This window comes from Fundulus heteroclitus, chromosome 4, assembly GCF_011125445.2.
Source record: "Fundulus heteroclitus isolate FHET01 chromosome 4, MU-UCD_Fhet_4.1, whole genome shotgun sequence".
NCBI lineage: Eukaryota > Metazoa > Chordata > Actinopteri > Cyprinodontiformes > Fundulidae > Fundulus > Fundulus heteroclitus.
In genome coordinates this window covers 29,056,177-29,082,472 of record NC_046364.1, presented here as the reverse complement: position 1 = coordinate 29,082,472, position 26,296 = coordinate 29,056,177, and the positions used below count along the sequence as shown (strand labels likewise).

Genomic DNA, 26,296 nt, shown 5'->3' with positions numbered 1-26,296 from the left:
AAACGAATTTCCGAACCAGTGTACCTTCCACATGAGATAAATCCTAAATGCGTCATCAAAGCACGACTGAAAAAAGCCTAAAGCGGGTCTAGCCCAGGCAGGGTGAGAGCATTTGAAATCCTAATACCTTTATGTTGCCCTCTGCAGAGCCGGTGACGAAGAAGTCCTCGAAGGGGTCCAGGGCGAGGGCCTTGATGGCCGAGTCGTGGGCCTGGAAGGTGTGCAGCAGCTGCCTCTGGCGGATGTCAAACACGCACACGAAGCCTTTCCTGCCCCCGGTGATGAGCAGCTGCTGTTTCTGAGCGTACTCCAGCACGGTGGCCCCGTTCTCATGGCAGGGGAACGCTGCAGGAGAACGGGAGGGAAGAGAAGACGAAGAGCGCGTCACAAAGAAGCCCCTTTATTGTAGGTTGTTGAGTAGCACCGCCGGCTTCTTACCGTGGACTATAGTGTTGCCGGGCGAAATCAGAGTGTCCCACAAGCAAACATTTCTGCGAGTATTGACAAAAAAAAAAAGATTAACTGGGCTTAAAAAGAAATATATATATATTTTTTTAATTTAGTTTCTTGGAGCAGACGCTGACCTGTTATCATTGGACTGTCCAGCTGTTGCGATCAGGCTGGAGGATGTGATGAAGGCAAAATCCCCGCAGGTCTTAGAGTGACACTGCCAACTCTGACAATAACGAAAAAAAACAACTAATTAAGATCAACTATTCCAGGAATTACTTTGAAATGGCTGTTTTGTCTTTAGGGTGGACCTCACCAGGTAAGGTTTGGGGTTGGAGGATGTCTGGTTGACCTGCCAGAGACTGAGGAAACCCTCGCCATCAGCAACTCCGCACTGCGACAACAACAACCCCAGAGACATCAGAACGACCCAGCACGCAAAGAAAAACCCAACCAGTGTCCACTCTCCCTCCGCGTGTGCGTACCTTGTTGCCTTGGGAGTTGAAGTAGAGGCGGGTGATGCGAGCGTTGCCCGCTTGTCTGAAGCAGATGAGCTGCTGCGGTCGATTCCACTCAAACATTCGCACGCTGCCGTCCTGAGCCCCCGTCATGTCTGGGCCGCACAGAGACACGCAGAAACCGGTCAGGAAGGAATGGAAACGGACGCAGAATACGCATCGTAGCAAATGAACGCCCGTTAAGGCCAACAACATGGAGTCACTTACAATACTGATATATTGGGTGTGATGTCATTCTCTTCACGTTATTTAGATTTCGTTTCATAATCTGCAAAAAAAAAAAAAAGGTTAACAGCATACATGATGTGCAGAGCATTAGTTAATGTTGCTTCTAAAGCATTCGACATGAAACGAGAAAATACAGACGTAGAGTTTATCTACTTTTACAGCACTTCAAACTCGTTAACATCATCTGTAATAATTAAGACTTTAAAACTGCAATTACAGTAGCGACTCATATTATTCCATTATGTCTGCAAAGAACAAATTACACAACAACAGTTGAAAAAGTTCAAGAAAAATGATTATGAAAACAATTTTGTACCAATTTAAATCTAAATCCCATTTTCTACGATTATTTCCGACTGAAAATAAAAGATAAATCTTCATAAGAGATCCGGTTTGCGAGCCTGGTTTGTCAGCTGATGGCACCGAAGAAAGGTTACATCATCTGGATCAGGTGTGTCTGAGGAAGGACGGCCCAAATACCCGCAGTGTCTCACTGCATCTTAGGAACATGGCCAAGTCAAGAGAATCATCCAAGAAGTTCAGAGAAGAGGTCATTGCCTTGTAAAAACAAGCACAAGGATACAAAAAGATAGCAGAGGCTCTGAATGTCCCCAGAGATGCAGCTGGAGGCGTAGTTCACAAGTTGAAAGTTAAAGAAACAGCGGTTCACCACCTGGACATCGTTCAAAAGAGGAAGTGGGAGCTGAAACCAGATTCCTGAGGAGGCAGGTGGAAAAAAAAAAAAAAAAAAAGACTTGGTGGCTGCAGCCGCTGAGGTTTCTGTTTCCACACTAACTAAACGCTGCAAAGCTCCATGAGCCAAAACTGCTGACCCAAAAGCTCGAGGAAAGTCTGCTCCAATTTGCTCACGACTAAATAACCAAGCCAATTCCACTCTGCTCTGTTGAGTGATTAACTAATAAGAGCATTATTCAGATCTATGGATCTGTGGTTAATCTGGACCAAGAAGTATAAAGCACATGCTCCAATGAGCACCATGCCTACAATAAAGCACGGGGGCGGCTCTGTGATGCTCTGGGACTGCTTTACATGGCGGGGAAAGTTAGATAAAATCAAGTATCAGGAAATCTTTGTCGCACACAAAACCACAACATGTTAAGGCACTGGAGGCCTTTGCCTATAAGGAGCAGGCTGCGAGTCCTCAGGAATGCTGCCAGAAGGTGCTGACTGGCTAGAAACGACAATTAGCAGCAGGTCCGAACAGCAAAAGGCTGCTCTACTGAGATGCTGGTTATAAAGAGCTTAAATAACTTTGAGGCTGTGGTTGTCATTATGTTTGCCATTTTGTGTTAAATGTGGAGAAAATGAGGGTTTGGCATTTTAAATTGTTCCTGTTTTAAAGCGAACAGCTGCTAGGTTTTCTAATGATTGTATCTCTCCAGATAGGGTTATTTTCAATTTATGTGCAGCTATAGAAGTTGTGGTCAGGGTAGCAGCATCCTAATTTCTACAAAAATCCTTTTAGTGTCTAACTGGGAAGCCTTAGGCCACCTCCCTGGTTTTCCCTTTCCTTTCACCCTTCTTTCTGTCCAGCTCCATAATATACGAGCTGACGCTGTGCCAGCACCAACACGTGTTTTATACCCCTTTTCCGCCAAACTTGTGCTTGCATGGATCAAATATTATATTTGTTCACATCTCCTGACAAGAACAGCTAAAGAAAAAAGAAAAAATAACGGCAAAAGACGGGGAACATTTTTCCCTTCGACTCAGACGGTAAAGTCTGAAACGTGTATAATGATCCCCCTTTTCTTTAGGTACAGAAAAGACCCCACAATGCACTAGACCACCGGAGCAAAAGGATTCAGACGCGTCGGAAACAAAGTGAAACCCCCTGCGGACGACGGCGGTGAGCCGCCCTCTCCGGTCTTCCTCGCTGTATCGCACCAAACATTTATCAGCATGGCTGGGACACCGAGGTCTCCGGCTGTAAGTGACTGTGACGCAAATCTGCACCTTGGGCCGACGGCTGCGAGAGCTATCTGTGTTTATAAGCAAAGCCTCTCTGCCATGCAGGCCTGGCCTCCTCTCTGTGTCAGCGTTCACAGTCTCAGCAGCAGGCAAGGTGTTTAGTCGGCACAGCTTCGTTTGGCTCAGCGTTGATAAGGCTCAAAAACATAAACTCTGTCTGCAGATGAGCGCAAGACTCGCTCTGACATTTTATTTGCCGTCTGCTGTTGGTAAATAGCGATCGCCTTTACTGCGTGTCGTGGACCACACCAAACTAAGCGGCTGCAGAAACAACCTGCACAACAATGGAGCCTGAAATAAAAGAGTCTTGTTTCCCCCTACTGGTTGTGACAGAGAACTGCAAGCTCAGCACTGCCTGCTGCTAATGTGCAAGCGGATCATTTTGCGGCTCCATACCACGCTGGCTCCCATGCTGGTCTGACCACTGCCGAGCCACGGCATGGACGCCGAGACCGGCATCGGAGGCGGTGCGAAGGACACGGTGCTCGCCTGGGCGATGTTTGTGTGAGAGGAACGATGGTCGATGTCGTCAGAGCTGCCAAGCAAAAACAGAAACACAACCCATCATGCAGATTTTGTCTTTTTTATGTTCCCGGAGGGGAAGGAAAACGTGAGTTCTTCATTTACAGTGACGCTGACCTTCGGGATTCCTTATCAAAGTCATCTCCGATCCAGGTGTAGGGCTGGACAGCCACTAGAGTGGAGACATCCACCTCCTGGACGTCATGGGTGGATGCCAACACGATCTCGTTGGGATTAGCCTGCGAAAAGGAGGAAGCAGTGAGGGGGGGGGGGGGGGGGGGTCAATGATTAGGAGAATACAAATTCAGTTCTTACTTCATTTCTTAGAAAATTGAAGAAAGGGATTTCGTGATTCACGCCTCGAGTACAGCCAAGTACTATTTATATCCTCCTGAAAAATTCAAGGTCACGGGCAACATAAACCCTGATTATGTGCAGATTCTACTCACCCAGTTGATGGCAAATGCCATAATTATGTCAGACTCCTTGTGAATGATTTTAGCCTTTCCTCCAGGGTAGCCCAGATCTGCCTCTACCTGAAAAACAAAACAAAACACCAAATCTGAGGAGACATTAGAGCCACATTAGCGCTAGTGAAAGGAAGTCAGAGAGGTTTGTTCCTCTAACAGAAGGTTAACTTGATTCCCCTTTAAAACGAGTAAAGCAGGAAAGTACTGTGATTTCCAAATCTTGTTTTGGGGCATTTGATCTTTGAGTCGCTTCAGATAGGATACCTGCACCAAGAAACGATGGGTCTAAAGTTACATCCAAATAAAGAAGAAAGGCAATCATATGAATATTACAGGTGCATCTCACTAAATCAGAACATTATTGGAAGGTTTATTTCTGTAATTCAAATAAAGGAGAAATACACATATATGTAGATTCAATACCGAGAGAGATTTATTCCAACCATTATTTCTGATCATTTTGATGATTCTGTGTTTAAGCTGATGGAATAAAAATTTGTTTTCTCAGAAAGTTAAAAGCATTACTTAAGACCAATACAAAATGTTACGGCCTACACCATCATGGGGGAAGTAGTATCCCGAACGTGGGCGACAATTGTTACTTTCCTTGTGTTAAGCCAGTCCTGAACCAGAGACAAGGTCAGAACAACTTAGCTGGTCTAAAGGAGAAAAAGGACTGGACTTTGGATTTCATTTGGGAACCAAGGTACCCAGACCTGAGGTTCACGGTGAAATTTCCCATCCGTGATGTTGTTCCACTTTGTTTTCTCAAGTCCAAAGTCATCGCAGCCATATACCGGAACATTTTAGAGCACTTCATGCTTCCCTCTGCTGATGCCGATTTAATTTTCCAGCAGGATGTGCTAGCTACCCGCCCACACTACTAAAAGTACCAATACCTTATTAAATTACTGTAGTATCACTGTGCTCGAATGACCTAAACCCCAAAGAAGACTCTACGGAGCCAAGAGGAAGATGAGATATCAGAACTAGGCAGATGAGCTAAGGCATTGCTTCTCAAATCCTGACAAAATGGATGAAAAATTTTGCTTTTATTGTTTTCTGTTTTAATGCATTAAAGCTGTCATTATGAAGACCACCCAGAATCCCTTTTAAAATGTATAGCATACATATGGGTTCATTTATAACACATAACAACGGTTTCTAACAGCTAGAACGTTTTAACATTACCACAGTTTTTTAACTATATAATATTAATGACAACATAAATGGCTTTTAGCCCGACTCGTACCTGCTGTCAACTTTTAACTAGCTATAAATCTCATATGGCAAAAATAATATAAAACCATTAATATTAAAGATAAACTTCAGTTACATCAAGTTTTGTACTTTTTTTTTTTTTTTTAGAAGTGTCTTCATAGTGTTCGTCACACTACTGACTGCAGGTACAGAGCAAACAACAGGGGGTGCTGTTGTCACATTTAGAAGGCCTGTATATTCTGGACCAAACAAGTCAAGGCTTTTGATTTTATTCCAATTTACTGAGATGCACCAGAGCGGCCACGTGGATTTAGTGTACAAATAGAAAGCTTTGACTGCAGATTCGAGTTTCTGCTGTAAAAAAACACCCTGCACAACTACAAAAGCCTCCCGCAGCCCTGACAGTGAGCATGCAAGTTAGTCGATCTACTGAATGTGCCATCGCTTGCTTGCTGTTCAGAATCAGTCCGGTTAGATAGGAAAAAAGGAGTGAGATATAAAAGGGAGACGTGTTATTTTTAGGATTTGGACGTGAGGTAATGTGAACAGATGTCCCAGTGAGAGGAAAGGATCAAACGTTAGACCTACGCTTCAGAGCCGGGAGCAGATTTTATGAAAGAGGAAAAAGAAGAAGAAGAAAAAAAAAACAAAACAGAGCAGTCACTGTCAGGCCAAGCTGGAGAGGAGAAAAACAGTAATTCACCCAATTTGGTGATGCCATAACCTGCAAACCAAAACCTTATGTAACTGGTGCAGTTACAAGTTTTTATTTTTTATTTTTTAATACTCCTATGCATTTCCTCCTTCAAGCTTGGCTTCGCAGTGATTCTCAGAGACAGGAAGGGCCCGGGCTGGTACGGTAAATGATACTACCTTATAGGGACTGCTAGCTCCGGCTATGCAGTTTATATGGTCCACATGGTTCTCTAAAGACTACACAACACACAGAGGCAATATAAACACAGAACAAACCAACACGGCACGACACAAAACACATGCACAAACAGAAAAAAAAACAACCCATGAAATTAAAATGAAGAGGAGTCACACAATCTTACTGTATTCTTGCTTAAAACGTGAAGCACTAAATGTGCCATTTATTAATCCTCCTCATTAGAAGAGATAAACTGTGAATCTGACAGTACATGTGTCGCTGTGGCTGAAAATCTAATAATAATAATAATTATCTTTACTTGTCACTGCAACTTTTTGCACATCCCAATGTAATGTGTCCTCTGGGTTTAACCCATCCTTTAGGGAGAGCGTTCTGGGGCTAAGGGCCTTGCTTGGGGACCCAGTGGGATTCGAACCCAGGGACTTGCAGCCTTTTCAGGCTCCCTGCTCTAACCACTCGGTCGCCGCTCTCCAGTGCCGCGCTTCATTTTTGCCAAAAAAGGCAGAGAAGCAAATCTAACCAGCCAGATCAGTTGCAATAAGACGAGACCGAAGCACATGAAACCTCTGGAACGTGTCTCGCAGCTATAGAAGCTTTTTATCCCCCCTCCCCCTCCCTGCATGGTCGTGATTACGTTGCAGAGATTTCAAACAACTCCAGACATCACAGAAGGCAGTGAGCTGTCTTGTGCTTGATTAAAGATGAGAAGTCAAAGCAAAGATAAAGACACTAACAAAAACAGAAACGGAGATAAAAACGCTCAGTGGGCAACTTTCTATGCTGACAGTTGTGTGATGGGTGGGTCAAAGTCAGGGGATGGATAAGCCTTGCAGTCTTGTAGATGGGCCAAATAATCCCTCTAAAGTTTTAGATATATATAAAAAAAAACATTAAAGTAAGAAGCTGTCAGTGCAATACAACATGAGCGCCTTGTTGATTGTTCTCCGTTCACACTGGAAGGAAACCGCTCATATATGTAGTAAAATCATAAGAGAAAACGAATGGCTGAATAAAAATCCTTTGACTAAAACAGGAAGAAAATAAACAAGTGACTCATTTAAATTTAAGCGCATTAGTTTTTCTTTTAAGCCAAAGTGTGGCTATTGTGATTCTGGGTCTGTTCGCCGTAATCTTCCTATATTTTTAAAGGAACAGCCCAGATTTTTCAAAGCGGGGTTTTACTGTGCGTCTATGATGAGTCAATGTCTTACCTGCATTAGACAACTTTCATTACATCTTGACTCTTTTAAAGACCTTCTAATGCAATGGTAAAAGCAGGTTAAAGGTTTAAAATATCTTTTCCACACAGCCAAAATGACATTTTCTAAATTACAAATGTTTTATAACGGCTGAGGTCTGCTTCTGCTTTAGTCCTGCTCTGATTTAAAATGAGCCGTTTGTTTCATTCAAGTGAGGACACTAAGAGTCATTTGCTGCAGGTAAGACACGACGCAAACTCTGAACAAATCACAAAAACATATATATGTATGGAATGTAAGTGATGTAATGGGTCTAACCAGATAAAGACCTGTCTAGTTAGTAGATGTGCTGTTTAAAATATTAAATCAGGGGAAACTGAGGCAGATTTCTCTTTATGCGTTTAGTTGACTGACCTCACTCTGCTTCCTTTTCTTGGTAAAGATGTAACGGATCAAAGCTTCCTGCAGAATGTCTTGTTTGACAAGGAAATGCCAAAGACGTCGAACTGGGAAGGACTGATGGTTCTTTGTCCTGGAAAAAAAAAAAAAAAAACATTGAAGCAGGAAAAAAAACTAAAACAGTGATATAGTTAATTTTTATTAAAACTAGATTCTAGCTGAAATTTGTAACATTTGCCCTGCACTGGTAACTCTGAACATTACTGCCATAGAAAGGGATGCCAGGGGAAATTATTCCAGGGTTATATAGCATTTACCCTTTTATTAATTGAATAACATTCCCTTTCCTGTACAGCAACATATGTGAATAATAAAGCGTTTGTAAGTTTCCATTCAGCTGGACTTGTTTTCTTATATTTTGTCATATTATAACAACACATTTCATTGTGTTTTTTTGGGGATTTTCAGTGACAGACCAAAAACACAAAGAAGTAAACAAAAATGTTACGGGAAATTCTAGATGGTTTCATTTGTTTTTGTTAAAAACTTAAAACTTAATAACTAAATATCCTTAGTAACTTAAAAACTAAATATCCATCCATCTTCTGACTAGCTTCTCTGCCTCTGCTGATAAAAAGAAGCCTCCTCACACCACGTTCCCCATGTTTCACTGTGAGGAGGGTGTTTCAGCGGGATTTTGCCTCCACACAGTAAATTGCATGTAGGCAAAAACCAGCAATTTCCTGTTTTAGGGCTACTGGCCCCAGCTTTTACGTGGTGGCATCAGAGTAAAGGCAACTGAATATAAATGCTCGTGTAATTTGAATTTAGAATTTCTTTTTTTTACTTTCTAAAGTGGTTAATATGAGCCTACGCTGTACGATTTGACACCAACCTGAACGGCGTGTTGTCTGGCTCCAGCATGGCCTTGTGCCGCAGTATGGCAGGGCCGGCTCCTGCGCTCAGGTCCGTGGGGAAGGTGTTGATGTAATTGGGAGGCGGACCTTCAAACTTGTTCATCCGCTCCAGTAAAAGTTGCTCCCAGGTCTCTAAGGTCTTCAACACAGCGTTGCTGAGAGGGGAAGTAACTGGTAGATCTGTGACCATAACAAACAAAGTGAAAGAGCGTGTGAGAATATATTCATAAGGATCCTGGTAGGTTGGACGTTTGGGTGCAGATTAGATTTAGGTAGGCGCTTTAGATCAATAGAGATACTGAGAGAGTACCTGTGAAGTCAAGGCCAGTGAGAGGGATAAAGTTCTTGACATTGTGATGAGCCAGTTTGACCATAACCAAACGGATCAGAGACCAGCTGTGAGACCCAAAGACAAACAGTGAGCCTTAAATCTGAACCACCGGCTCAGAAAGGAATCAAGAAGAGAGGATGGAGCCTACCTGTAGGAGTTGGAGTCAGAATGCTCCGTCATCTGTGTGTCAGAGAGGAAGGCATCGTCGTCATCTTCATCGTCCTCGGCGCCGCTTTCGTCTGAATCATACAAAGCGCTGCTCTCTGAGAGCGGGAGGAAAGGCTAAGAGGAGGGGGGGGGGCGAGTAACATAGGTGAGGATAAAAAAACAAAATGCCCTGAGCTGACAGAAAGGTTATATAACAGAGAAGCTGTGCGTCACACGAACTGCTAGTCAGTTAAATGTCTTACTTTAGCTACAAAGTAGTCCCACATGCTCAGCTCGGGGGGAATAAACTTCTCTCTGTAGGCGGGTCTCTCCGCAGGCACAGGGGGTGGGGTGGCCGGGGTCTCTTTCACCGGCCGCCCAGGGACCAGCATCCTCATGTTGAATCTGCGCCTGTAGCGATCCACGTCCTCGGCAGGGGGCTGAGGGGGTGTCGCTGGCAGACAGGAGAGACACTTATAATTAACCTTAAGCAAAGGCAAAGTGGCAGGAGACTGCGAGAAGAATGAGGATGAGCATAGGCTCGGCCTCATTTCCATCCCAGGAGCAGGTAAAAGCAGATCAGGAGAAGGAGCACTGCATCCACACTTTACTGGGGGACCTAAGCCACAGACCTGGATTTAAAACCGCAAACAATGACCATCATCATATCAGAGAAAACACCCGGAATGAGTTTTGTGTCTATGCCACCCAAATGCCAAGGCGTTTGGGAGAGGGCGATACGAAAACAGAACGCACAAACATTTAGATGGAGACACAGGGCAAGACACAGTGGGATATGCACAAACCTGCACCATCATCCTGGGCCAACATCTCTGGCAATGCACCAGACAAAACAAGACAACACACAAAACCAGAGTGGACAGTGCAGTTAGACACACAGATACCACACATTCTGTTGCATACATAAAAAATAAACAAAAAAAAAAAAGATTAACTAACATGAAGCGAAACTAAATACACAAAAAAGACATCAAACACAGATGGCAAATTGGCCGAGTAGTCATAAACTAAGGATCGTCTTGAGTCCACAGCACTCGAGCGAGGCAAACGTAATTTTTTATTTTTTTAATGTCGATAAGGAGCTCAACAAATAAATGGGATTTCTGCGTGGCCGTAGGTCTGCGGCATGGGGGTGAGATCGCAGCGACCCTCAAAAGGGCAGTTTTCAACCAGAGATGCCTTTCAACAGTCTGACATTTAAGATGGTCTGAGCTCTACTCTGTGAAAGCCTCGCCGAGAGCAACATCAGACGTGACAGTGATGTGGTATCTAAACGCCAGCTCCTATCTCCTCTCCGCACAAATACAACCGGGGAGCGCAATCCTCCTGACTCACGTTCATGAATGGGCATCATTGAATCATGTGTTTGAATTTGCATTCTAGCAGCAAAGGTAGTCCAAATGTGGATTGATTTCTACAAAAACACTTAATGGGATTGCATACATAAGGGGAAGTATAGTGTTTGTGTTCTGCCACACATATTAGCGCTTTTGCATATACAAATGTTCAACATATTGATCGTTTCCATCCAATTAGCTTGTGGCAAACTTTAAGTGGGACCTTTTGAGGCTTTCTTTCAACAATTATTTTCTTCATGTCGTCAGATTTGTTTGTTTGTCGACAGATTCACCAAACTAATCTCTGCAGCTCCTCCAGAGTAGCTTGGGGCTATTGGTCGTTTCTCAGATTTAGGCTCTTCTTGAACAGCCTGTCACAGTTCAGGTGGATGGTCATCTCTTGGCAAGGTTTGCAGTTGTGCTTTTTCCATTTTTAGATAAAGAGAAGAACCGAGCCTTGTACGACGGTCAAAGCTTAGAATATGTTTTTTTTTTATTGATCTACTTTAAACTTCTCCAAAACTCTCTCCCTGACCTGTCTGCTGTCATCTTTGATCTTAATGATGCTCTTTGTTCATAATATTATCAGACAAACCTTTTAGGCCCTCACAGAATATCCTTGTTTTAATCTGAGATTGAGTTATACACAAGTAGGCTTTCTTAATCAGGTGACTTCTCAAGATTTTATTCTGGAGTATCAAAGTAAAAGTGCCTAATTACACACTTAGGCTACACTTTTGACTGTTTTATATAAAAAAAAGGTCAATTATGTATTAGGGCTGGGCGATATGGCTTAAAAATAAAATCTTTTTTTTTTTTTTTAACCAAATCCAATTAATGAATTTTCTTTCCTTTTGTTTCATAAAAACAAATTGCTGAAGTTATTTTTTTAAAATCTACATTAATTTCAATAATCTCATCTGGGAGTTGACCTGAATTCAAAGTGCAATTTATTACAAGCTCTAAAACATGTTTATAAAACAAAATGGCAGGCCCTGCCATAGTAGATAAAGAAAATATAACAAAATGTTTGCTGCACATCTATTACACATCTATGAACAGGCTTCATTTTGCTTGTGTAACTTCACACCAACTTAAAAAATAAGCAAATTAATACATAAAAAAATAAAATAAAAAGTTTCCTCTTTGGAATATTTCCTCTTTGGAATATTTTGACAATATATTTTCCTAAACATATATTGAACATTTCAAGCTATTACCAAAACTATTTCTCCTTTGGGGACTGACATAGTGCAAAATTTCGTGGAACCCCCGGAGAGTCCACTGGCAAAAAATAATTAAATAAAAATCTGGATTTTCCTAAATTAAATCTTCAAGAGTTGCAAACTGAAAATATATTATAATAATATCATAATATTATTAACAACATCGATTTATTCCCCAAACATATTGTGTTTTCATTTTCCCTATACATTCAAATTAAGCACAACTTTGTGTTGGTCTACCACATTAAATCTCAAAACACATCAAAAGTGTGTAGTTGTAACGTGAAAAAATGTGAAAATGTTCAACCATGTGAATACCTCTGTAGGGCACTACACTACTGTACATACATAGAGAAATACGACTAGAAAAATGGTTGACGCACTATTTTTTTCCCTAAAATCTAGACCACACGCTGTTGGACATCTACGTAAACTGGTCTTTAACCGTCCGTCTTAAAAGTTGTACCTGGTTTAGCCTCAGACTCAGACTGAGCCTGAGGGGGCGGCTCAGCCTCGGCCACTGAACACTCCTTGCTAAGGCCAGCTAGTTAGTGACACAACAAAATGAGCATAAAAGACGTTACAACATGAACATGCGATGCCGCGTACGCACACAAATCCACGCACACACCCTCACACGGTTGCCGCTTATCATAACAATCAGCACACAAGTCTTCATAGCACTAATCAGCTCTGATGTTCTTGAAGGGCATTCAGCGGGAGCTTCACGAGAGAGAGAGAGAGAGAGAGAGAGAGGCAGGAGAGTCGATCAAGCATCGGCAGCAACGCACACCTGCACAGGTACCATGCACCGCAATCCTGCAAACCAGCACTGCAATCTACCAGCCTCGTTACTCACAGCCGGCCTTAGTTGCTGGGGCCACAGTGCCCAGCCCCTCTCCCCTTGAAACAGGAGGAGGGGGTCGTTTGAGGCGCTGGGTTTCAGTGGGGATGGGAGTGGGGTTTGGGGGGAGGCTGCTCTGCTCGGCTCTTCCTGTCTCTTGAGACTCCTCTGGACTGGCTGCCTCAAACGCAGCTGGCACTGGGACACAGGGCAGAGGGCACACTCACACAAGACACTACACACTAGCGGCAGCATTTCTGGAGCAATCGTCAGGACAGGGGCTAGGGGAACAGAGACGCACGGCGACAGACTGGGAAGGACGGAGCCGCTGGCTCAGACGCAGCAAGACGTGATCAGAGAAAGGTACGCTGGGACCTAAATACCCGTAGACGGGCGAGGGGAGGAAGACTTGACAGGGCGATGAAAACAGACAGCGAAGACCATGTGCGAAAATGCAAAAAAAAAAAAAAAAAAGGATGTTTTTACCTGGCGGGAGCTCGGGCCTCTTTGGCTTAATTATGACCTTAGCTCCTCCCCCAAAGACGGCAGCCCACATGCGGTTGTTGAGGGGATGTGCCGCCAGGCGGAAGAGCTCGTTGCTGTTGTGGGTGCCCAGGCCGTGGATGAGCAGCGAGAGGTAAACGGCCACGACCGCCTCGCACAGCAGGACGCTGAGGCGCGGCTGGTCCTCCTCCCTCGCAGACGTCAACAGAGAAATCAGGGACGACACACCTGCGGAGTAGGGGGACACGGCGCTTTCTGAAACTTGTCGCCACAGTCAAAGTAAAACACAGTGTCGGCACGACGGAGAGCTCAATCAGCAAACTTTTGCGTGATGCCGTGATTAGTCTCCGTCTTTCCATTTCTGTCCCAGAGGCCATGGAGCTCCTATTATAGAACACCATCTGCCTCGCTGCATAAACACAGACTGTCTGCCCCGCGCTGCCTCGTCCCTCTAACTCATCCGTTTGATGCTTTCATATGCGCCACTTCCCCATCCAACACCCCCAGTGAGGATCCAGGAACATTACCATCTTCAGTCATGTATAAATAGTGTATAATAGTGTATTTTTTTCTCATTTTCTTTTTGATCCACTGTATATAGGAAGGTACACTGTATATAACTGATGCACCTTTTCCTACTTTTGGCACCTTCTCCTGACTACTGACTGACTTATTGCACTGCAAAAACGGAACTAAAAATAAGTAAAATTTTCTTAAAATTAGTGTTTCTGTCCTTGATTTGGGCAGGTAAATAAGATGATCTGCCAATAGAATAAGATTTGTGCACTTAAAATAGGAACAACTCATCTCCATCATCTTATTTCAAGTGCAGGATGTCTAATTATCTTAATTTAGGGGTCAAAATACTCATTCCATTGGCAAATTATCATATTGACCTGCTCAGATCAAGGACAAAAACACTATGTTTAAGAACATTTTGCTTTATTTTTGCAGTGTGAGCTGATGTGACAAGTGAATTTCTCCAATGTGAGATCAATAAAGACTATCTTATCTTATCTTATAAAAGTACTTCTATATACAGATTGATAAAGAGCCGAGTGATATTTTTTGTTCCATTTAGAGTAAATGTTTGCAAAAAAAACAACAAAGAAAAAATATGCCAGTGGTTAGAAGAGAATGGGCCTGGTTACCTGGCCACTGTGCAGGCGCAGAGTTCGGAGTAACGTGTTCTTCGATGCTTTCTGTGCGAAGCCGCTTCCTTTCGCTTAGCAGCAGCCCCTGGTACACCATCCCTGTAAACTGGTTGGCTTCTGTTTGACTGCTAAGGAGCCAAAGACAACATTAAAAAAAAAAAAAAAAACGGGAAGGCATTGATTTTCACTAAGCGAGAGGTCAAATAAGGTCTCGCACAGAATGCCGGAGCTGTGGTTACCTGTAACTGTGACTGTCACACAGGGCTTGGTAGACGCAAGCAGACAGAGACGCGGCCAGCGTGTGAAGAGCGCTAACCTGAGGGTGGAAGAACATTTATATTTCCCATTAAGATGAACAAGGAACACTCTGTACTTTCAGAAGAAAATTTGTGGCAGAACTCTGGGTGGTTTTCAATCAGAAACGCACATTTAATGGCAGAAAGTTATCAGCTTTCTACCATTGAATGTGACTCTAAATGAAGAGAAAAAGCTCCCCTCCCCTTTTTGTGCTTCAACTAATAGATTCCACCTACACAATTAAAAATATCCCAAGTACAACACAGAGTTTCTGTAAAGATAGAAGATTTGCAACCAGAAGTGCCAAAAGAAAAAGCCTCATTGTTTCCCTCACCCACAGAACATGAAACAAAAGATGCAGACAGAAAGATAAGAGGCGTATTTGAGTCCTGACCCGATCGTCAATGATGTCGGGATGCGGCGGGGCCTCCATCATTGTGATGGTGTAGAGGATGTCGTGTATGTGGTTGCTGAGGTGGAGAACGGGGTTGGCTATGACTGTCTTGGTGGGGGCGATGCACGCTGACAGCAGCGGCAGAGTAGTAGGAAGAGGCAGAGGAGACTGCAATTGCTTCACCGTGGTCTCCTGCAGAGGAAACATAGAAAATGGATTCAGATTGTGCCAACCATTAAAAAAACACTAAGTGCGTATGAAAGCGTTTGTACCTGCTGGCTCTCTTGCAGAAGAAAGAGAAGCTCCATACGAACAGAGGTGACCCCTCCTCCCTTGGCGCCATGCAGGCTGCAGTAGGACAGGAACACCCTCAGCAGGGCCTGGTTCTTCCTCAGCCACGCCTTGCGCCTCTCAGAATGCTGCTGCTTGGCCTGAAGACGCCGCCGCTCCATCTGGTGACGCTCGTAAGCCCCGGCCTCCATATTCTCCAGTGCCTCGTCGGAAATGTCCACAGAAGCCGTGCGATCTCTCTCTACCTCTGGTCCTTCCTCTTTCCCCTCCACCTGTGTTTCCACCGAGGCAGACAACGAATGACCATACATGAGAAAAGCCTTCTGATCTCGCCGTCAAAACCACATTTTTTTAAATTTTTTTTTTTGGAGTTTACCTTGTAGTTACAGATCTTGTGCATCGCTGCGATCTCCTTCTCCAACCAGCTGTAGAGCTGAAAGCGGAGCTTCCCTCCGTCTACCTCGAAGCCAGTGGCCAGCGTTCGCAGCTCGGTCATCAGGATCTTCAGACAGGCGCGAAACTTCAGCTGCTCTGCGATCACGTCCACTTCTGACTCACCCTAGAAAACACGAGAAGGAGTTAAAGGAGAAGCTGTCCGATAAAATGTCAAATATCAATAATGATAATAATAAGAAGAAGAATCTTCTGGCGTCGTCTTCAGGTTGCTATAGAACAGGGGTGTCAAACATACGGCCCGCGGGCCGGATCCGCCGAACAATTTAGTCCGGCCCTGTGGCTAAATGCATTATCATTATAAAAAAAAAAAAAAAAAAATTATTTTTTTTCCCCAGTGTCCTGTCTGGCAATGTGGCAATAAGATGCCACAAAGAGCTCATCAGATTTGACTTTCACAAGTGGACAAGATAAAAGGAAGAGAATGATAAAACAATTATTGAAAAAAACATGTACTTCGTTTAATTGAAAATATGCAGTTCCTATGTTGTCCACGAGGGGGGCTGTGTTTTAATTAGCAGATTAAGCTTCAGGTGTGGAAAAATTCAAATCATTTCTTAATTTTTATCTGTTTGATGTATTTTGTCGTGCAGGACAGTGTTTTTAAGTTCCAAAAAATGTGAATAAATGTTTTTCAACATTGTACAATCACTGTGATCAGTTCTTATGCATAATGCACAAGTAAATGTTTAACTGAGTAAAAGTATTGTTGAAATTGCACATACTTTTCTTAAAAACGCTGAGGTTATTCATAATATATTGTGTAAAAGTGAAATTAACTTAATATAAAAATCAACAAGTCCACATTTATTAGTTCTATTTAATCTTGCAATGAGTTAACTCGTGTGGCCCTCTTGAGATCAGATTAAGCTGAATGCGGCCCCTCAACCAAAATGAGTTTGACACCCCTGCTATAGAAGCTCCACTGGTGGTGCTTGGGCTGCCTTTAGTTTTATAAAGAAGATGTTTTTGTTACGAATTGTTTGAGGTTCAGTGCCCAGACTAAATGCTATTAGCAGTCCAAAGTAATATCTCTACATTTTGAAATTTCAAACATGGCTGCAACATGTTTACAGAGGAGGTTGCGTAGTATTGGGATTGAAAGACTTTTTTTTTCAGAGACAAACTCTCAGGAAGTACGAAGAAAGTGGCTGCATCAGAAATGTTCAAATTAAAGCTCCCATCTCCTGTTGGTCAAGGACCTTTCATGAGGTCCACAGTAAGAACTCTATCGTGGTGAGGAAAGGAGCTCAGGACCCTTGTGCCGATTTCAGACAGCCTTTAACTCATATGTCATTAAACACACGGTGGACCAGATGTTTTCCTCCGTAGCATTGCTATTCGGGTCATGGGCGTGTATTTCTCCTCTAGGGATAGGGTGTTGGAGGGGGGGGAGGGGTATTCTCTGACTTCACAAGTGATGGTACGATAGAACAAGAGATGGATCGGGGTTTTATCTGCAGTAATCCCGCTGCTGCTCCGGTCTGTCTTGGTGACGAAAGAGCTGAGCCCAAAAGCAAGTCTCTAGATTTACTGGTCCGTCTACGTTCTGATCCCCAACTATGAGGTATGGATGATGACCGACAGAACGAGATCCTGAATACAAGCAGCGGATATGAGCTTACTCTAGAGGGTGGCGGCAGCCTTAGAGATGGGATGAGGAGCTGTGTCATCCACAGGGGGAGCTAAAAGTGGAGCCAACATTTTACAATCCTTAACATCTTCTTTCACATTTCAAACCTTTTTACATCCAAATTAAATCTATCTGGATAAAAGTACTGGCCAAATCAGACCCCATATTCCAATTATTTGCCCGCTGACCTTTTTATTTTTATTTATTTGTTTTAGATTTGACCTAAAAGAAACGCAAAAACATATTTCATGTTTGCTTTGAGCTGTTTTTGATGGACGATACCTGTGAGTCTTCTCTTTGCAGTTTGGGACCGTCAACCTTTGCGCCTTTGTCCTCAATCTCTGGCTTCTTCATGGTCAAACCATCTTCATCCTCGTCTTCCTCATCGTCCCTGTCATCCGTCCAGTCGAGCTTCAGTTCGTCTTCGTCCAGCTTGACGAGGGGCTGGCTCCAGTCCAGCTCGCCAACGGCGTCGTTCGCTCCCCAGGCCTGAGCCGGCGTTGTGAAGGAGCCCCAGTCCACAGCTCCTTGGGTGCCGTTTTCTAAAGGTTGGCTCGCATTTACATTTGCCTTCGAAGGAGCTTTGCTGAGGGGTAAGGAGCCAGATTTCCTGCTTACTTTGGGAATCTTGGAGAGCACTTCCAGAGCCAAAACTGGGCAGCCCACCTATAGGGAAAAAAAATAAACGTGGTAAATTCAGCAATTCAAAGACAAAAACAGCTTTTTGACCAGAAATAGCTGGCAACATTGACATATATTGAAGACCTGTACTGGGCAGGAACCATTTAGGCCCTGAGCTCACCTTGAAGTGTGCATTGGCAGTAGTGAAGAACAGCTTGCGCTCTATGAGGTTGATCTCATCTGCACTGCTCTTATCAGCGGTGAGACCCACGGATGCTGCAGTGCCCTCTGGGTTTGCATAGTGCCGACGGATGATCAAAGGATGTGTCCTCAGGTAGTTATAGAAGCTGAACACCACAGGGTTGCAGGATTTCACCATCACATCTGACGCACAAGAGGGAAAGCACCGGGGAGATGAAGAAAAGAAGGCAAAACGTAGAACGGAAACAATGATCAAGGCCAATAAGTTTATTTTCTGCTCACCCGGATTCTCCTCCTCTTTGGGGTTTCTCTCCAAGAGCGTGTCCAGGGCCTGGGTGTAATCTTTCATGATCCAGTAGGCTATGCTGCGAAGGAAAGGGTCCGGGTGCAGTCTGGAACAGTGATAGCCGCTCCCGTCCCTGTTACAGCCCAGGACCTTCTCGTAGAGGAGGCCTTGGCAGGTGGACGAATTCTCAAAGTCCGCTTCATACAGCCTCGCTACTATCATGGCTAACTGGAGATCCTCCATCTTTTCCATCAACACCTGCGTGTCACGAAAGAGTGACGTTAACTCTTCATTCTACGGCACGGCACAAACCAGCCAAACTGTATATTAAGGCTAATATTACAATGAAAATCTATAACCAATAGACCCAACAATTAATACGATGCTTTGCATGTCTGAAAGTCATAAATAGCTTAAGTTTGAAATTTTCCATTTGAAAATTCAATACCTGACATGAAATCAAATGATCCTTCTGATTTGGCAATGTGGTGAAGAGCCACCTGGACAAACTTCGATAGGTTAAAATCTCTAATATTTAGAAAACTCACTCTAGACTAGAGCCTTTAAATCATTGTATATAATTCAATTCAATTTATTTATATAGCGCCAATTCATGAAACATGTCATCTCGAGGCACTTTACAAAGTCAAAATCAGTCAGATTATACAGATTGGTCAAAAATGTCCTAAGGGATAATAAATGACACTGTCGTTTAAAAAAATAGCATCAAAAACAACAAAGCAGAATAAAATATACATTTCAACCAAAAACAAAAGAGAATGGCCCATTTTCACTTTTAAGTGAAAAACTACAATAATCAAAAACAACACATAGTCAAGTTGTGATTAGCAAACCAGGAATAGAGGTCAGCATCTGTATCTGGCACTTCATGCTTGCTCAGTATGAGGGATTGCTGCAAAGCCATGGACAATGCAGACGACTCTCCCTGTAGCTCTATGCTGCTTGTCAAGACTTGATGCAATCTACTGGGTTTCCTTAGAGAGGAAACTTTTGAACCAATCTGTATAATTTGATTGACTTTGTAAAGTGCCTTAAGATGACATGTGTTGTTAATTGGTACTATATAAATAAAATTGAATTGAATGTCTCACAATAAATAACTTTCAAAACTCCTTTATTAAGCTGGAATGCAGATTTTTAGTTTTTACATAATAGATGAGAAATAAAGTCTGGAAACTCAAACTTTAGTCCAAATTCTAATTTATTTTTCACCATTCTTATTGTGACTTGGAAAATGCTAAAAATAAATTCCAAACTTTAACACATTTTGTTAAAGTTTTAGACTGAAGAATCCTGTTATTTTGTTGCTGGTAAGATCCAACAAGCATGAAGTCAGTGTGCTTTAGACATAAACCTTTCAATCATGTGATCTAACTTTGTAGTCACCCTGGATTTCCTCAGCCTGACACCTTCTGTATTAACTGAATACTGAATTAGCCTCTAATGAATTGAATTTGACTTTAGTGTGACTCTACAGGTCTACCATGTACATAATAATGTGGATGGCCTTATATGACAGTCATGCTTGAATTTGAATTAAAAACTTTCATGTTCTCTTTGTTATGGATCTTTTAGAACAGATATAACTTAAAAAGAAATGTAAGTTTAATTGACAAAACATGATATAAATATGTAGGACTCTTTTTGCACTTTACCTGGAGTTACAAACACATAAAGCTCAAAGTTGGTTTTCTCTTATTTTCTATCAGTGTGTTTTGACTGTGTGGCTGGAAACCCTGGGCCAAAGTAAAATATACAAGATTGTTATGCATTTTATCAGTGTGAATTAGTAACTCAGAGGCTGCTAGGCTTCTCTCAGCAACATATATCACTATTATCCTTCATATAGAAGTTTAAACTTCACGGAACATTCCTTTCACCCCCCCCCCCATTTTTATTACCACTGTGAGGGAAATGAAAACAGAAACCGGGAGAAAACTCAAAAGTAATGAGTTGTGTCTAGGTATCGTGTGTGTGTGTGTGTGTGTGTGTGTGTGTGTGTGTGTGTGTGTTTTTCACACCTCTATGGCATCTTTAAGAGAGCCAGCTAACAGGAAAAAAGCAGCAGACTGTTCAAAGCGCTGCTTTCCCAGCAGGGAGAAGGCGTTTTTGAGAGCCGCCTTTCGCCAGCGGTCCTCGGTGAAGTTGTTTTTGAAGAACTGAGTCATCTTCTCCTCATGCTGAGACCTGGGAGATGAAAATTTAGACTGGTGCATATCTCAACGAGGTCTAAAAATACACTGAAAACAAAAGGGAAACAGCGCGTAGACTGGCACACCGTCCTACCTGAAGAGACCCCACAGAACAGCTTTTTTCTTCATGGCCAAGTAGAACAGAGCAGCGTCCAAAGGGTCGTTGTTCCTCTGGAACGCAGCTTTACCCAGCTGACGTGACACAAAACAACTCAATTACTTGCTTTACCAGTACACCGCAGCTTTAAATTGATATTTCACCAAAGCAAATATTCAGAAGTGATAGTAATCGATCTTCTAATTAATTTCTACTGTTTGCACCACGGCCTACAACTAAACCCTTACCCTTAAATAAACAATGCAGGGTATGAATTATATATTTTTGTTCAATACGAATGACATTTTATGTTATGTGCTGAATGTATTTAGACTGCATTTCTCTGTACCTTCTCCACCATCTTGCGCAGGGTGTTGATGTTTCGTATCCACCACCCCACCCCAACGGCTCTCAGCTCAGACCACTGAGGGTCGCCTCTCTGCATGGCAGGAATCATGTTCAGCAGCTCCTCCTCTGCCTCCGAGTGGAAGGCCCAAGCAAAGTGGCATGTGGAAAGGCCTGGCATGGAGACAGATCAAGGAACTGAGCAGAGAGGCAAGACTGGCTTCAACTGAATTTGGATAAAATTGGATTAAAGAAAACTGGAACATGAACCTCATCTGACTGCCTAAGGCGCCTTGAAATGACATTTGTTGTGAACTGATGCTAAAAATATCATTAAATAGTTCAATTAATTTAATTATTTACATACTCAAAGTGAAACTCATGCTATATTAGTGCATTACACAGAATGGATACAGCTTACAGCTAATCAAAACCTAAAATTAGGTGTCTGAGAACATTTTAATGTTATATAATGTTATAATACGCTGATATAAGCATATGCAAATGAAATTTCGTTCTGTACGCACTCTGTGCATACAAAATGACAAATAAAGTTGTGTCAGTCTGTCTAAGTCTAAATAAAGAGTATAAATAAAGACAGAAACAAGTTATGGCGGACAAAAAAAAATGGGACATGTCACTGACTTGACAGCAGAAGGCCATCGATACCCTCCACAAAGCAAAAAGAAGCAGGTTGTATATTATATACTATTATAATATCAATTAATATATTATATATTTGCTATATACAACCATATCAGAGGAAAGTCAAGTGGGAGGAAAAAACGAGGGATAGCTGATAACTTAGAGAGGATTGTGAATCAAAGTTCATTCAATGGTTTGGGGGAGATTTGCAATGCGTGGGCTGTGAGTCAGAGCTCAGGGTTTCCTCCGCCGTATTATAAGCATGACGGGTCGCCAGGTTTTACTCGCCCCCACCACCAGGCTAAGTGTGGTTTGTCTGTTTCAAATGCCTCGAAGTTTGAGAGCAACATAAAAGCTGGAGGAAACCCTGAGAGCTTCAAGAGCCGCCACCACACACAGACACACCCAAGACATGCGCTTCCACTGTATTTTCTGTATTTGTCTTAAACCCCTCCTCAACCATAGGCTCAGGGCTAGCTTACATGTGCTAAAGAGAAATATGACTGGGTTGTTCCTCAGAGGTTTTTACATTTGTACTTTTCGTTTTACAAATTGACGCCCCGGAGACAGGAGGACAACTGGAGAAGGACAGAGTCAAAGTTCATTTAGGTCCAGTGTGAAGTTTCCACGGCTGGTGACGACTTGAGGAGCCACAGCATGTGCTGGTGTTGGTCCACTGGGTTTAAGTCTATTCTAGAGCACTTTCATGCTTTTCTCTGAAAAGTACCAATGCCTTCTTTGACGACCATGATGCCACTGTGCTGGATTGGCTAGCAAACCTGTCTGACCTAAACCCCAAAGACAATCTATGGGATATTAATCAATGACAAACACGAGACACCAGAGCCAAATATGCAGACTAGCTGAAGGCGGCTATTATTCCTCAGCAGAGCCACAGATTGCCACCATGCCGCGCTCCACTGATGCAGTAATTTGTGCTCTTCAGTAGACCAACATTTCTGTATCACAATGCTTTTTATCAGAATGATGCAGCACTCTAATGACCTGTAAAACCGCTCTCTATGTATTCATCAGCTGTGAGCCATTATCTTCAAAAATAACCAACACACTTCAAATAAATCACTGTTTGTAACACATCTACAAAAAAAATCTGAGTTTCACTTTTGAACCAAAACAGGAAGAAATGAACTTTTGTTTGTATTCGGATTTATTGGGACGCATCTGTACATAAACAAACTGAACTGATTTAATGACGGTCAAAGTTGCAAAGCACTGATTCATTGCCAGCAGAAATGTGGAAATGTAGGTGAAGGCAGAAAAACCAGAACTGGATCGAGGGAACTGTGGATAAATTGTTGAGACTTCTTACTGTTAACTACAGAGTTTTAATATAGAGTAATTACGCTCATTCCTGCCTACAACAAATGTAAAACACATATTAAATTACACTGACCCATCTCCTCCTAATGTACAAAAATATGGCCATTACTGACTTATTTTCCACATAGGTGATATAGATTTTTTTCAAGTAGAAGCTGCAGCAGATTTGAGACAAGAAACATGAAGGCAATCTGATGATTACTTACTAATGTGAAATATGATTGAATGAGTAGCACATGTAAATTTGGCTTAAATGAGTAAATCTTAATTAACAGACACAGTTCACAGATATATACAGCAAATAACATTGTCAAATGCTTTTTTGTGTGTTCAAGATCAAGACTTTATCCACATTATTATTACAATGACTCTTATTTGATCCACCTGCCAGCCTTAACTGGTGACATAATAAACCATGTTTTTTCTTTTTACCTTGGTGAAGCAGCTGCATACGGTAAAGTGGAGGCAGCGACGTGAGCAGGCAGGTATGAAGACGCATGGCGAGCAGGTACCTCAGTCCACACTCATCCAGAGCCTCTCCACCTGAACAAACACAGGGTACCTGTCAGATTTGTTATTTAGGGTTCAATACAGCACCAAACAAAAATAGCTACCAAAGAAGGGAAGAAAAGAACCTCCTATAACATTTTGATTCATGCAATCCGGTCAGAAAATATAATATCTCTTGACCCTGAACCGTCTTCTGTGATTACTCTGCCCTGGAACAACCTGCTTATGTCTTGCTCTCAAAAGACTAAATAAATAAGATGGTAAATTAAAGAAGAAAAAAAAAGTCACCGATAACGAACAAGTACGGAGGAACAGTATAGACGCTTTTTTTTCTGTTTTTGTCATTAAAGATTTGATGGCTGGAGATTAAATACATGCTGGAACACACAATCAAGAAAAAAAAACAAAAAAAATGCATGTTTGTCTTCCATGTTCATAACCTTTAGACAACTTTTAAAGAGCATTATCTCCTACAAAGGTTAACGACTACAGGCATGGTAGATATGGAGGCAAGCCAACACAGCCGAGATCGATAAACTACAATGTTATCAGATCATGCACATGTTTGATCTCACATACAAACAAGACAATGTGTGATTTAAAAAGCTAGTCTGCTGCTGGCCGGTATCGTGTAGAAAAACAGGGGAGTTGGCGGATCCATGACCATTAAAGAGCCTGAATCAGTGAGGATCACACTAAACAAGAGGCTGATTTGACTTTAAACATGAAAACAGAAATGTTTGTGAGTAAACTACAGTGTATTAGTAAGTTTTTAATAATCTTCAACCTCGATGCTGTTAAGTTTTATGACTGTGGTCCAAGAACATTTCTAAGGCCCTATAGACTTATTCACTGCTAAGTGCTTACTGAGGAAAGAAGAATATCTTTCCTACTTTTAGTACTACAGTATATAGCAAAATGGCTAAACAGAGTACAGTTATTTTGTTTTATTCCTTTGAGCTTTCAACCTTCGCCTGTTACAGAACATGCTGGATTTGGAAATGTTGAAAGCTTTTAAAAAGACTTAGACTTAAGATACTTATAAGTCTTTATTCTCTAGGGCAGTGGCCCTCAAGCTGGGGTCCCCGGACCCCTGGGGGTCCACAAAACGCATGTTGCCGGGCCTGAGGAGTGCTGAGGATGTGTCGGGGTTGAGCTAAGTAACACAATGGACAAATATTTAACTCTGTCCACTAAGGTAAAAGCCAAACCAGCTAAAATTAGGAAGTATGACAACAGTTACATCCAGTTTGGCTTTAATGAGAATGAGGATCTAATCTCCACCAAATCTCTGATATTAGGTGGATTTATATACATTTTTAAGAACATACATAATTCCTAATGTATTTAACAGTGCTGTTTAACAATACTATCAGCATGAGGAATCTAAAGGGGTACATAGATTTTTTTTTCTATGTTTTTTCTATCTATCTATCTATCTATCTATCTATCTATCTATCTATCTATCTATCTATCTATCTCATGAAGTTAAAGACAGATCCAAACGTGAAATCTATTATAAGTTTCTTCTTTTTTTTATGACAACGTTTTATATCGACTGCACACTCTCTCTCTCTCTCTCTCTAACACACACAGTGTGACGTTGTCCCTGCTCCTGATATAAATAATTAATGACCGCTAATGAAGGGATGGCTAGAAAATGGATATTAAATTCTTATGAAAACCGTTCTGATAGATAAATTGTAATCAGCCAACATTTACATCAGCAGGTCGGATCTACACAAAACTGGAGATCAAATAGTGGCCATAGATATCTGTTCGGTGCATTTCTTTTAAATACCGAGAGTATCTAGTTTATAGATATGTATGAATCAGCAAACCTACAGTAATACAGATTTAGAATACCAGAGATGAGCTCAAGTTGCTGTGGATGGTCAAAATTCATTCAATGCTGTTGGTAAACTAATATTCTAAGCTCAATTTACTTACCACTAAATGTATGTTTAACCAGGTAGTTTTGTTTTTAATCTAACATGGCAGGCTGTGTTCCCAATAGAAACACTGCTCTCAGGTACTCAGCTGTCATTCACCTGTTGGATTACAACATCTACTGGATGTTAACGTCTCGTTTTAATATCCAGCGACACATTTAAGTCTATAAGGAAGACTATCCACCCTGAATTCTTAAGCAACACCATAAGAAGGGTCGACGCAGGGATGTAGCTAGCATTAGAGTTACCATCGGCTGTGATTTTCCCCTAGCTCACCTAGCAAACTGACGCAGCATCTAAAGTGGACTAAACAAGGCCGTTCTTGTCACACCAGCGTAAATGTGGAAGCGGAAAACGAGACACAGTCGTGGATGCAGGCAGACACAAAGCCTACAGTAACCTGTGTACTGTTGATCAGCGGAGCTCGCAACTTCAGCACTCGTGGTGGCGATCGTATCTGCCAAGGCCACCAAGAACATCTGCTCCAGCCGCGTCAGTCCCGGGAGGCTGGAGTGCATCAGGTGACTGGACAATACCTGGCAGCAACAAAAAAAAAAGAAGAACACGGCTAAAACAGAGCGCTCGTAAACAAATATTACGCTTCTGCTTTATGAGCAGAGGAGGAAACTGCTGTACAAGTTG

General features: G+C 42.3%; 1 protein-coding gene across 12 annotated transcripts in view; it reads right to left on the bottom strand.

Moving 5' to 3' along the window:
• dmxl2 (Dmx-like 2) overlaps positions 1-26,296 on the bottom strand; it is a 54,998-nt gene that overhangs the window by 2,001 nt on the left and 26,701 nt on the right. Inside the window, exons 25-54 of one of the 12 annotated variants that reach the window (XM_036136324.1) lie at positions 26,055-26,190; positions 23,625-23,735; positions 21,211-21,380; positions 20,859-20,956; positions 20,594-20,759; positions 18,246-18,809; positions 17,726-18,109; positions 15,734-15,916; positions 15,339-15,629; positions 15,067-15,258; positions 14,615-14,691; positions 14,373-14,503; positions 13,204-13,449; positions 12,340-12,417; positions 10,096-10,122; positions 9,553-9,743; positions 9,291-9,424; positions 9,122-9,207; positions 8,790-8,991; positions 7,910-8,027; positions 6,275-6,334; positions 4,160-4,246; positions 3,828-3,949; positions 3,585-3,723; positions 1,176-1,236; positions 936-1,063; positions 767-844; positions 585-676; positions 439-491; positions 128-345 (exon numbers count right to left, since the gene is read on the bottom strand). In XM_036136324.1, coding sequence (XP_035992217.1) covers positions 128-345; positions 439-491; positions 585-676; positions 767-844; positions 936-1,063; positions 1,176-1,236; positions 3,585-3,723; positions 3,828-3,949; positions 4,160-4,246; positions 6,275-6,334; positions 7,910-8,027; positions 8,790-8,991; positions 9,122-9,207; positions 9,291-9,424; positions 9,553-9,743; positions 10,096-10,122; positions 12,340-12,417; positions 13,204-13,449; positions 14,373-14,503; positions 14,615-14,691; positions 15,067-15,258; positions 15,339-15,629; positions 15,734-15,916; positions 17,726-18,109; positions 18,246-18,809; positions 20,594-20,759; positions 20,859-20,956; positions 21,211-21,380; positions 23,625-23,735; positions 26,055-26,190 — 4,623 coding nt within the window. Of the gene's footprint in view, positions 1-127; positions 346-438; positions 492-584; positions 677-766; positions 845-935; positions 1,064-1,175; positions 1,237-3,584; positions 3,724-3,827; positions 3,950-4,159; positions 4,247-6,274; positions 6,335-7,909; positions 8,028-8,789; positions 8,992-9,121; positions 9,208-9,290; positions 9,425-9,552; positions 9,744-10,095; positions 10,123-12,339; positions 12,418-12,732; positions 12,916-13,203; positions 13,450-14,372; positions 14,504-14,614; positions 14,692-15,066; positions 15,259-15,338; positions 15,630-15,733; positions 15,917-17,725; positions 18,110-18,245; positions 18,810-20,593; positions 20,760-20,858; positions 20,957-21,210; positions 21,381-23,624; positions 23,736-26,054; positions 26,191-26,296 lie in introns of all 12 variants that reach the window. The other 11 variants (XM_036136325.1, XM_036136321.1, XM_036136322.1 and 8 more) reach the window with 11 other exon arrangements.